This window comes from Arabidopsis lyrata (genome assembly GCF_000004255.2).
Source record: "Arabidopsis lyrata subsp. lyrata unplaced genomic scaffold ARALYscaffold_5, whole genome shotgun sequence".
Lineage (NCBI taxonomy): Eukaryota > Viridiplantae > Streptophyta > Magnoliopsida > Brassicales > Brassicaceae > Arabidopsis > Arabidopsis lyrata.
Window position 1 is genome coordinate 638060 of NW_003302551.1, and position 12949 is coordinate 651008.

A 12949-nucleotide genomic window follows, 5' to 3' on the forward strand; every position below is an offset into this window, starting at 1 on the left:
TTCCTAATAACCCTTCAAAGGTGAAACACACAAAAGAAAATGTAAGAAAATGTGTGATGCAGCCTAGGATATATTAGGATTAAGCTAAAGATCCATTCTTTATTATTTTTGTTGTAATTAAATTATATCTTATTTTATATTTGTGATTTACGAAAAAAAATTACATTTTCATATACCCTTAAAATATATAATTTATTTCATTGAACTACATTATAAATCACCACTCATCATCATTATCAAATCACATAACTTATTATAAAAAAAAAAAACCAAAAATAATCCAAGCAGCATGAAAGAAAAAGGTCCAAATGAAGCATTAACTTGGGTCCAGGGATAAAACATATAATATTGATTATTAAATATTATCATCAGCAAATACATGCACCATTACTCGACCAAGCACCGGACCAAACACTACTTGGTGATCGTGTTCTTGTTTGTCTTCTTAGTCTCCACAAACTTCTTCCAGTAAGACGTGACTTCTCTTTGTGTCTCCTCTGGCGTTTTCTTAACGCCATTATTTGTTCCCTGAATCCTGGCCGGAAGCATATCGAGCTCGTGAAGAACCTTGTCGAAGTCGGAGACAAGTCTCTCGGCTAAGTTTCGAGAGAAATCATCTCGGATCACAACTCGGAGGACCGTGACGTGTTCCGCATCCGCGGGCATCTTGTAGGCCGGAATAATCCAGCCAAATCGGCGGAGCATATCGGCCACCTCGAACTCGTTGTGGAGGCTACTGTCTTTGAGAGAAAACGCCACTAACGGAACACCGTTTTCTTTGGAGATGATGTTAAAACGTCCCGTTTTCTCTAATCCTTGTTTTAGCACCATCATGTTCTCATGGCAGGTATCCATCACGTTGCGATAACCCTAAACCAAACAAAACGATTATTAATTATTCCACTAATTACCAAAACTAGTTAGTTTAGGAACGTTTAATCTAAATTTCTATATGATTTGAGTTTTCTCTTTGTTATTTTTGAAATAAATAATACTCTATTAAAACCATATTTTTCTAACTTTCCTAGTCATAAACATAAAGTATAGTAGCAACTTGATAATAGTACGTAATGTTGGATTTAGTACGTTCTAGTTTCTTTATTGACATTTGATTTTCAAACAAATTAAAATATATTGCTATTTTTGTCATTTTGAGTTATCATTTACCTCGAATCCAAGACGTATCAGCTGGTAGTATTGAGCAATCACTTGACTTGAACCTGGTTTATACAAGCATTATGAAATCTTAATTTAATCTATAAAACAATTCGAGACAATAAATATATCGAAAATTGTATATAAGTTATGGTAATGTACCTTTGGAGAAGTTGAGTGTGAAGGTGGGTTGATCAGCGCCAAGATAATTGATATGGAAGATAAGTTCATCAGGCAAATCGGTTTTGGTTCTCCATACGACCCAACCAATACCGGCATAAACCAAACCGTATTTGTGACCACTCACATTTATGCTTTTAACCAACGGTAACCGGAAATCCCACTCCAACTCCGGATACAAGAACGGAGCAATAAACCCACCACTCGCTGCGTCCACGTGAATCGGCGTATCCCATCTACAAATACGTTAAACCGGACCCAAACCGGTTTAAATTTATTATAAGTTTTTGTTGTTTATCGGTTTGATATTAGAATGCTTGAATATCTCACTTTAGAAATTGTAATATTTCTAAGCAAATATATAAGATTAATGGTCTTCTTCGTTAATTGGTTTTGAGTTGAAAATGACTCAATTACCCGGTTTTCTTGTTCTTCTCGACTAGGAGGTCATTGAGGAGCTTAACGTCTTCGAATTCTCCCGTTAGCGTCGAACCGAGGATGGCCACGACGCAGATAGTGTTTTCATCTACCATTTCGACCGCCTTTTCAGGGTCCATCACGTAATATCCTTCTCTCAACTTCACTTCCTTAAGCTCCACTTCGAAATACCTTGCGAATTTCTCCAAGCAAACCTGTATTGAACCGGAAATTGAGTCAAAAATAGACCTAAACCGGTTTAATATTTCATTAATTTTTGTTTGGTTTACCTGAATATTGGCTCCGGTTACAATATTAGGCTTATCATAAGGAAGCCCTTGGGCCTTACGCTTGTTTTGCCACTGTCTCTTAAAGGCCAGTCCGGCCAACATCACCGCCTCCGATGAACCCACCGTGCCAACACCAATGGCGGCTTCACCGTCACCTAGAGGTGCGTTGAAGAGACGCGCAATCATGTTAACGCATCGGTTCTGAAGGTCGGTGGTAACAGGGTACTGGTCCATCTCAACGTTATTCTTGTTGATGGATTCCATCATGAGCTTGTCACACTCTGGCTCCATCCAAGTGGTCACAAAGGAGGCCAGGTTTAGCCTCGGGTTTCCATCGAACTTGAGCTCGTCGTTGATGATTTGGTATGCTGCTTCCTTAGGGATCGAGTTCTTAGGCATTTCGAATCTAATGAAACAATTGATACATTTAATTTAAGATAAAAATTTTTTAAAAAAAACTCTTATAGTAACACACATAATGCTCGGATCTTTCAGTAGTGCAAGTGGTAATGTGAAGGTTAATTTCATTAGAATCTAGTTTACTTTCTTGTGTACCCAAAAATTGTGAAATCTTAACCTTTTATATTAAAAATAAATATTTCCCGTATAATTTAAAACCGTTTAAATTACATTATAGTATAAAGTCAAGATGCTCGATCACCATGTAGCGTTGTCTAGGCTACGTTTTAGAACACTAGTTACTAGCGAAAACATCAGGAAAAACAATATGTGTTTAAACTCTTTACCGTGGAATAGAGTTGCGGACATAACGAGAAGCAAAATTTGAATGGATTGAATCATCGGATTTCAAAGCTGTCTTAGACAAAACCATCTTCTTGAAGTGAGTGAAAGAAAAGTAGAGGGAGAAATGTGCAATGTTATGTTGTTGTTTGTAGTTGAAGAATATATGAAATTATAAGAGGAAGAGCAAATGGTATATATAGTGACGAGAATGTTCTCTTCGTTTCGTTTGCAACTTGAAAGGAAGCATCGCTGGTTTAAGGGTTCCTTTTCTAACTTTTTATCACCAATGATTTTTCATTACTAAAATAGTAAGACCAGTAATTAAATTATATATAGGCTACTTTTAAAAAATAAAACTCTTAAACTGAATCATATCATATCATCATATATAGAATACTAAAATGAAATCTCTCCAACTTAAGTTGCACATTATCAGTTTATAGAAACAAATATAGAAATTCGTTTTCATATTAAATTCTAAAATTCTTTCTTTTCTTTTGGCATCGCATTAACTTATTATTTTTATTTTATTTTACTTTAAAAATATCTCCTCGTCTCATCAGTATCACACATATCATATTTCTTTTGGTTGTCAAAATAGAAAATCAAAGAACAGAATATAAAAAATATATATATAAAAAAGAGGAAAAAAAATTATGTTGTGTGTTGCAAATCATATTGGTTAATCCACTTCATATTAGTTTGTCTCACTTCTTGTTTTGCTTTGTGACGTAAAAATTGTCTCATTGATTTTGGGTTTACACTATATCGGCCTCTTGTTTGTATATGTTAGGTCCCTATATCCTATCGAGATAGTTATGGTTTATATAATAGAGAAAAATTCATCAGAAGCAGTTGATAAAGTTATAAGACTCATATATAGATCGATTTAGACGATTAATAAAATATGTGACAAATAAAATAAAAACAATGGTCAAATAATTAGCGGAAGCGAGTGATACTTGAAACTGCCAAATTAATTAAAGTGGGTATGTTGACAAAACAAATAAAATTAAAGTGTCTATGAGAATCACCCAACTAATCAAGAAATGTTTACCCCTTAAAACACGAGTTTAGTGCTTCTTTTCTGTGTAAATTAATAGTAATATAGTATTTTCTAAAAAATTTAAAATTAATCTTGAATTTAGAATCTGCCTAAACGCCCGAATTATTTAGACCCGCTTAAACTACTGTATAATATAAAATCAAAATGTCAAATCACCGTGTAGCGTCGTCGTCTACGATGCGTTTTAGAAATACTAGTTACTAATAATAAACGCATCATACAAAATTATGGGCTACTTGTAACAATTGACACTTTAAAAACGAATCATATTATATCATATACTATAGAATACTAAAATGCAAGCTCTCCAACTAAAGTGACACATTATCAGTTTATTAAAAACAAAATAATTACTCACTCCGTTTCGTTTTAGTTGTCGTTTAAGGTTTTTTCACACAAATTAAGAAAAGCATTAAATTTTTTGTTTTACCCTTTTTTAATATATTTTATAAAAAATTTCATTGGTCAAAACATTAAAACAATAGGGATAATACTGGAATTTTTACCAAACATTTACATTGAAAACCTAAAACGACAACTATTAAGAAACAAAATTTAAGTCCTAAAACGACAACTAAAACGAAACGGAGGGAGTAATATATAAATTCGATTTCATATTAAATTTCTAAATTTGTTTGCAAAACGAATAAGAAATACTAATTAGGACTAAATTTATTGCTATAGACTGATATGTCTAAAAATGGCTCTAACATCTTTCTGAAATAATACTGCATATAGAGGGCCACCTTATCACCTTTTAGAAAAATATTTGACTCTTAAACTACAAATAAACTGCAAATAATTAAAGTATATATAATTGGTGGTGACAGCGTGAAAGAAAAAACAAAAGAGATCTTATTTTTTCAGTAAAAACCAATGCGAAATATTACCATGCCTTAGCATATGTTTCCAATAAATAAAAATACACTTAATTTTAATAGAGAAAGATGTTATAAAAAGCTTCAATTATACGTTTTCGTTGAAAAAATATTCCAACTTTGCAATATATAAATATTGACAAAGTTAATTATGATTTTTTTGCAACATATAAATATTGAATTAAACTCGTGAATCTATAAAATTGTTTAGGTAATGGTTAAGCCAATTATGTGTCATTGTTTGTTCTTTTACACAGAAAAATGTTTTTGTAGGAGAAGAAAACACGTTATTACATACCCATAAAAATAATAAAATTTTATTTCATTTATTTAGTATAAACCCATAAAAAATCACTCTTCATCAGCAATATCAAATCACAAAACTTCAAAAAATAAAAAATAATAATCCAAACAGCATGAAAGAAAAAGGTCCAAATGGAGCATAATGAAGGACAAAACAAATAACAATAATAGTTTATTAAATAATCTTATCAGCAAATTGTGTTCTTGTTGGTCTTCTTAGTCTCCAACAACTTCTTCCAGTAGGCCGTGACTTCTCTCTGCGTCTCCTCTGGCGTCTTCTTAACGCCATTAACTTTTCCATTAGCCATCTTGGCGTGAATCCTCGCGGGAAGCGTATCGAGCTCATGTAGAACCTTCTCGAAATCGGCTACCAATCTCTCGGCTAAGGTTCTAGAGAAATCTTCTCGGATAACAACTCGTAGGACAGTGACATGTTGCGCATCCGCGGGCATCGTGTAGGCCGGAACGATCCAGCCAAAGCGGCGGAGCGTTTCGGCTACCTCGAACTCGTTGTGGCGGCTACTATCTTTGAGAGAAAACGCCACTAATGGAACACCATTTTCTTTAGAGACAATGTTAAAACGTCCCGTTTTCTCTAATCCTTGTCTTAGCACCATCATGTTTTCCCGACAATTATCCATCACATTGCGATATCCCTAAATAAAACAAGAAAAACATTATTAATTCCACAATACCAAAACTAGTCAATTTAGGAACGTTTAATTAAAATTACATTTTCATTTCTTTATAAAATTATTCGGTTTTTGAACTTTCGTAGTTATAAAGTATAGTAAAAACTTGAATATAGAACGTTCTAGTTCTTTGGATTTCAACAAAAGTTAATATATTGCTATTTTGGTCATTTTTAGTAATTATTTACCTCGAATCCAAGACGAATCAGCTGGTAGTACTGAGCAATCACTTGACTTGAACCTATTTTATTACAAGCATGATCAAATCTTTAATCTATAAAACAATTCGAGACCATAAATATATCGAAAATTACATATAAGTTATGGAAATGTACCTTTGGAGAAGTTAAGTGTGAAGGTGGGTTGATCAGCGCCAAGATAATTGATATGGAAAATAAGTTCATCAGGCAAATCGGTTTTGGTTCTCCATACAACCCAACCGATACCGGCATATACCAAACCGTATTTGTGACCACTCACATTAATACTCTTAACCAACGGTAGCCGGAAATCCCACTCCAGCTCCGGGTACAAGAAGGGAGCAATAAACCCACCACTTGCTGCGTCAACGTGGATCGGCGTGTCCCATCTGCAAATTGCGTTTTCAAAAAACGTTAAACCGGATTTGAATCGGTTGAAATCGATAATTAGCTTGATTATCGGTTTGGTTTACTTACCCGGTTTGCTTATTTTTCTCGACAAGGAGGTCGTTGAGGAGCTTAACATCTTCGAATTCACCGGTTAGTGTTGAACCGAGGATGGCCGCGACGCAGATTGTGTTCTCATCGACCATTTCGACTGCCTTTTCAGGGTCCATCACGTAATAATCTTCTCTTAGATTCACTTCCTTAAGCTCCACTTCGAAATACCTTGCGAATTTCTCCCAGCAAACCTGTATTGAACCGGAAATTGAGTCAAACATAGAACTAAACCGAAATCACTAATTTTACGGTTTAATATTTCATAGTTGTTTGTTTTGTTTTAAAGTTAAGTATTTATTGGTTTATTGATTAAACTTTTTGGTCTACTGTTTTTGTTTATCTATCTATAAATTAAAACAAATTCGTAAACCGGATTGATATTTTCAATTTTGCTTTGGTTTACCTGGACATTGGCTCCGGTTACGATATTGGGCTTATCATAAGGAAGCCCTTGGGCCTTACGCTTATTCTGCCACTGTCTCTTGAAAGCCAAACCCGCCAACATAATCGCCTCCGACGATCCAACGGTGCCAACACCCACGGCAGCTTCACCATCACCAAGCGGCGCGTTGAAGAGACGCGCGATCATGTTGACACATCGGTTCTGAAGCTCAGTGGTGACGGGGTACTCGTCCATGTCGACGTAGTTCTTGTTGATGGACTCCATCATGAGCTTGTCACACTCTGGCTCCATCCATGTGGTCACAAAGGAGGCTAGGTTCAGCCTCGGGTTACCATCGAGCATTAGCTCGTCGTTGATGATTTGGTACGCTGCTTCCTTTGGGATTGAATTCTCAGGCATTTCGAATCTAATGATGAAATGATAATACATTAAGTTAATATAACGAAAAATGTCTTTATAGTATATGACACATAATAAATCTACAACATTAACCAAACCCAAAAATAACTATCCAAGATAAATGTTACTATTGTTAATGAAAACATTAGACAGAAATGTTACCGTGGAAGAGAGTTCCGGACGTAACGAGAAGCAAAAGTTGAATGGATTGAGACATCGGATTCCGAAGCTGTCTTAGACAAAACCATCTTTTTTTTTGAACTTTGATTTTTGGTTTTGAAATGAACAAGAAGACAGAATGTGTAATGTTTTTTGTTTTGTAGTTGAAGAAGAATGAATGTGTGGAATTAGAAGAAGAAGAGCAAATGGTATATATAGTGGAGAGAATATGTGTCTCTTCGTTTCGTGTTTGCAACGTGAAAGGGAAGCATCGCTGGTCTTTGTTTATGTGCTCCTTTTTCTAACTTTTCCTTGCCCATGACTTTTCTTTATTAGTAGTATAATATTATTAAGAGTTTAAGACCAATGAATTAATAATTTTTAAAACGAGTACTTTTACAAAACAATTACTGTATACTAGTATCGTTTACAAATTCCGACTACCATCTTTTTATTGAAAATTTATAAGTAATATATTGAAAAGTTGAATTGTAATGAATATCATTTTGATTTTGTTTATTTAGCATCTCCCGTGATTTGATCAATTTCACACTTATGTGAATAGTACCAACGCGTAAAATGTGAATAGATAGATACTAGATTATATTGTTTTCGTGATTCTTTTTTGCTGTCAATGTAATTTAGACCGTAAATAAGCTAGAAACCAAATTCGAACATATATGGGTATCAACGCTAAAGAACATTTGACTTTTTGTTGGGAGATCTCGTATTACCATCTCTAACATCAAACCCATGGTCTGACCTAAACAAATAAAGTTAGGGGATTAATTAATCAAACCTCCCACATGTTTAGACTAGCCTTAGATAGTTGAAAACTAGAACCGACTAGCCCTAGCTTAGGTTAATTATGTTGAATTGAATACAACAATAACCTAAAGCATTGTTTCTAGATTGTAATGTATCTTTTGTCATACACAGTAGATTTTATTCCAAGAATTGTAGTAACTTTTAATTTAAAATCAACGAGAGAATCCTTACTTTTTCTTACAAATAATATATCTTAATATTAGCATTGTACATATACTTTACATAAGTATATTTTACAATGAAAACAGGAACAAAAATCCTTCATCATATATTTATATAAGAAGAAAATATATTTTTATAGACAATTCCAGTAGTTCGACTATTCAGAATATTACAAACAATTTTCCTTTTCTTTATTGGGGCTGCATTCCTTTTTTTTTATTCAAGGAATACTATATTTGTCAGTACTTAAAACAATGGCTTTGAATTTATAAAAGAGAAAAATTGGCTTTGTTTTGGACAGAAAATACTAGGCTTTGGCACGAAGCGGATATCCGAAAAATTTGGGATATTCGTTATTCAATTCGTTTCAATCGAATACTTGATTTTGTGATTTGCTTTGATCCGAAAATTTTTGGATATTCGAAAAATCGAATATCACTTCACCGAAATTTTTTGGATATTCCAACTTCTTATTTTTAAGAGATATTGATTTTTCTTTTTTAATAAATTTCACTTCACTAATAAAAATTATTAAATTGTGTCACAAACACAAGTCCGAAGGATAAAAAACAGAGTTTACAAACACAAGCCAAAAATATATTATGATATGCATATATATATATATATATATATATTCTAATATATATCGAAAAATACGAATCGAAACGGATATTCGACTTTTAAAAAAACAATATTTGTTATTTGTTCCGGTTTTTACGAATACTACGTTTTTCTATTTGTTTTGCTCCAAAATTTTATGGATATTCAGATTTTTCGAATCGAATCAAAACGAATACCGAGTAGAAGCAGATCTAACTAATATTTTGTCTAGGCCTAGAAAATACTACTATTTGAGAATGGCGGTCATACGTAATTAAGGGGCAGTGAAAGGGACATAACTGGAAGATAAATAAAATAAAATAAAATAAAGGAGTATAAAAGTCGACCAATCAGTCACTCTCAAACGCGTTAGTCAATGGGAACCGGCAAATGTAGACGCCATTCGCCGAACCGGTAATTACGTGTAACCGCCACCGGTTTACTTCTCAAAAGTTCTGACTTTCCTTAATTATTGCAACACGAATTTTGAACTGGCCAACTGAATCATGCTCTGTTCTTTTTCGTACTAGTCAACTATTAGCGACCGAACCGATCTATATACTATTCAATAGTTCAACGTTAGAATTATCAAGGACAATAACAAGTTTCGACGATCAAAACTATTCCTTTCATATACAACATTTTTAGTTAGACACAAAATCACTAATCCATAATTTAAAACGTTATTTGTTATTCATTTAAGTTGTTAAAAATATATCTCTAAAATCAAGTTGCTAAACCAATAAATTACAAAACGGTCATATGATTTAAAGTTTCTCCAAAAAAGGACTTCATTTTTGAGGTTGAAGAGTGTTGTTCTCCAAAAAAAAAAAAAAATTCACTTCAAAACTATTTTTATTTTGCATAATAGTCCTCAGTATTGATTATAATTAATTAAGATCATAAAATTATAAATTGTATTTGGTGCTTTTCAAAAAATAAAAATATATTTGCTCAATCATAACAAAATATTTTATATCCGAGTTCTGGAGGTCTTAAAACTAGCCCAACATGCACAATTACGAAACCCACTAATATTTAAAGCCCAATAGACCCAATCACAATTGCAATTAATTAAAACGTGTTTAACAACAACAAATTTGTTTATTATGAGTTAGAGACAGAGTACAATCCAACGATCAATTAAAAAAAAAAGGATCATTCCTCGAAGTTGATGAATCTCTTATACATGTTTTTTTCTCTGTTCTTAGATTTAGAAGACTGTAACTTGTTTGATAAATTTTGTTGTGTTTATTGTTTAATGCTCAAGTCTATTCAGATTAATAAATTTTGATAATTTGGTTTTATATTTCTCCTTTTTAAAAAGAAAAACTTTAAAGAATGTGGTTCTGTGATGACTAGTGAGTGACCACTCACACCACCAACAACAACTTGGTCAGTGGGAGAATCATTTTATTTGATTCTTCGTTGAGAAACTTAAATCAGCTTTACGTGAAGATTTTCATGTTCAGGAGAAAGTAAAAAAATGGGTTCCATTGATGAAGAAAGGTCACTTCTTGAAGTTGAAGAAGTGAAATTGTATGCTGAAGATGGTTCAATAGATATTCATGGAAATCCACCATTGAAGCAGAAAACAGGAAACTGGAAAGCTTGTCCATTTATTTTTGGTATAAACCCTTTGTTTTATTTCACTTGTAATTACTTGTTGTGTTCTCTCATGTTTTGTCTTTAACCTCCAAAAACTGGTATCTATGCTTTGGTGCAGCTAACGAATGCTGTGAACGGTTGGCTTATTATGGCATTGCCAAGAATCTAATCACTTACTTCACAAATGAATTGCATGAGACTAATGTTTCTGCTGCTAGACACGTCATGACATGGCAAGGGACATGTTATATCACTCCTCTTATTGGAGCTTTAATAGCTGATGCTTATTGGGGACGATATTGGACTATTGCTTGTTTCTCTGCCATTTATTTCACTGTAAGCATTTTCTTGAAAAAAAAAACTTTGGTTATGTTCTTTTGCTTGATGTTCTGTATATTGATATGGTTTTTAGGGAATGGTTGCATTGACACTATCAGCTTCAGTTCCGGGTTTGAAGCCAGCGGAATGCATTGGCTCTCTATGTCCACCAGCAACAATGGCTCAGTCTACGGTTTTATTTTCAGGTCTTTACCTTATAGCACTTGGGACTGGAGGAATCAAACCATGTGTTTCATCCTTTGGTGCTGATCAGTTTGATAAGACCGATCCAAGCGAACGAGTTAGAAAAGCTTCTTTCTTTAACTGGTTTTACTTTACCATCAACATTGGTGCGTTTGTTTCATCTACTGTTCTAGTTTGGATTCAAGAGAATTGTGGATGGGAATTGGGATTCTTGATACCTACCGTGTTCATGGGACTTGCTACTGTGAGTTTCTTCTTTGGTACGCCGCTTTATAGATTTCAGAAACCGAGAGGTAGTCCGATTACTAGAGTCTTCCAAGTTCTTGTAGCTGCATACCGCAAATCGAATCTCAAGGTCCCTGAAGACTGCAAGATAGAGCACACGGACGGTTACAAGAAAATCTTTTTCCCTCTCATTTCTTATTTTGAATTGAGTCTATTCATTAGTTTAATAAACGGTTTTTCATATTAATGTACAGGTTTCTTGACAAAGCCGCAATTATATCAGAAGGAGAGGCGGAATCTGAACCCTTTCCCGATCCGTGGAAGCTCTGTACCGTGACTCAAGTCGAAGAAGTTAAGATTCTGTTACGTTTGTTCCCCATTTGGGCCTCGGGCATCATCTTCTCAGTTCTCCACTCACAGATTTACACTCTCTTTGTTCAACAAGGACGGTCCATGAAACGAACCATCGGCTCATTCGAAATCCCTCCAGCTACTCTCGGGATGTTCGACACTGCAAGTGTTCTCATATCTGTCCCAATCTATGACCGCATCATCGTTCCCTTTGTGAGACGGTTCACAGGCTTAGCGAAAGGATTAACCGAGCTACAACGAATGGGGATTGGACTTTTTATCTCTGTTTTGAGCTTGACATTTGCAGCTATCGTTGAGACGGTTCGGTTACAGTTAGCCCGAGATCTTGATCTAGTAGAAAGTGGAGACACTGTTCCATTAACAATCTTTTGGCAAATCCCTCAGTACTTTTTTATGGGCACTGCTGGAGTTTTCTACTTCGTTGGGAGGATCGAGTTTTTCTATGAGCAGTCTCCAGATTCAATGAGAAGCTTGTGTAGTGCTTGGGCTCTTCTGACTACAACACTAGGAAACTACTTGAGCTCGTTGATCATTACACTTGTGGCGTATTTGAGCGGTAAAGATTGTTGGATCCTTCAGACAACATTAACAATGGACATCTTGATTACTTCTTCTGGCTTTTGGTCTGTCTTGGATGTGTTAACATACCCGTTTTTGTCTTCTTCTCTGTCAAATACACTCACAAGAAGGCTTGATCTCTTCTTCTGCTCTTGTGTGTACTTTCAAAATGTGTGGACCTTTGTGTTGCAAATTGAAAGTTATATGGCCCTCTGTTTTGGCTTTAGGATATAGTTATACTACGTAAATTAAATTACACAATTCCATATTAGAGATTTGTTCTTACAATTTTTGAGTTATGTATACTCTTACAATTTGAGCCATGGATAATAATGGAAAACAAACCTAAACAAAATTTGGAAGAAAAATACAAAAAAAATTTGTTGTCCTACATTTAATAACTATTGTCGGATAATACTTTATTTTTGCACAAAAAAAAAAAAATACTTTATTTTCCAAACATTACCGTTTCATACACACGATTTACCAAAAAAAAATATTCTTGAGAACCTAAAAATACTCTTTAACATATCTTCTAAGAAAAATAACAAAGAACATTAAACTACTATATATATATATATATATCATATCATTGCACTTTGATTCCACCCACTCTCTCTCCACATTCGTTGTTTCTGTCCTCCAGAATCTAACAAAGAAACCGGTTTTCCACGATTTAATAGTTTC

The 12949-nt window shown here is 34.1% G+C and overlaps 3 protein-coding genes across 4 annotated transcripts; 1 reads left to right on the plus strand and 2 right to left on the minus strand.

Annotated features, from left to right (window-relative positions):
* Nucleotides 1-49: 49 nt before the first annotated feature.
* LOC110227991 (glutamate decarboxylase 3-like) lies at nt 50-3067 on the minus strand. Of its 2 annotated transcripts, XM_021023977.1 has the most exons (6): nt 2789-3067; nt 2043-2448; nt 1753-1967; nt 1318-1571; nt 1168-1220; nt 50-870 (listed from the first exon to the last, which is right to left on the minus strand). In XM_021023977.1, the coding sequence occupies exons 1-6, from the start codon at nt 2872-2874 to the stop codon at nt 415-417; spliced, it is 1470 nt and encodes a 489-aa protein (XP_020879636.1). In that variant the 5' UTR covers nt 2875-3067; the 3' UTR covers nt 50-414. The 2 variants fall into 2 exon arrangements, with proteins under 2 accessions (XP_020879636.1, XP_020879635.1); XM_021023976.1 differs by having other exon boundaries at nt 1753-2448; nt 2789-2963.
* Nucleotides 3068-5025: 1958 nt separating this feature from the next.
* Nucleotides 5026-8006, minus strand: LOC9312861 (glutamate decarboxylase 4). Its single transcript, XM_021026770.1, has 6 exons — nt 7391-8006; nt 6830-7235; nt 6403-6617; nt 6061-6314; nt 5914-5966; nt 5026-5689 (listed from the first exon to the last, which is right to left on the minus strand). The coding sequence occupies exons 1-6, from the start codon at nt 7474-7476 to the stop codon at nt 5222-5224; spliced, it is 1482 nt and encodes a 493-aa protein (XP_020882429.1). The 5' UTR covers nt 7477-8006; the 3' UTR covers nt 5026-5221.
* Nucleotides 8007-10320: 2314 nt separating this feature from the next.
* LOC9312862 (protein NRT1/ PTR FAMILY 8.4) lies at nt 10321-12495 on the plus strand. Its single transcript, XM_021024202.1, is given in 5 exon segments — nt 10321-10605; nt 10704-10921; nt 10998-11503; nt 11587-12272; nt 12275-12495. Coding segments are annotated over 5 exon segments (1677 nt in total). The 5' UTR covers nt 10321-10463; the 3' UTR covers nt 12400-12495.
* Nucleotides 12496-12949: the final 454 nt, after the last annotated feature.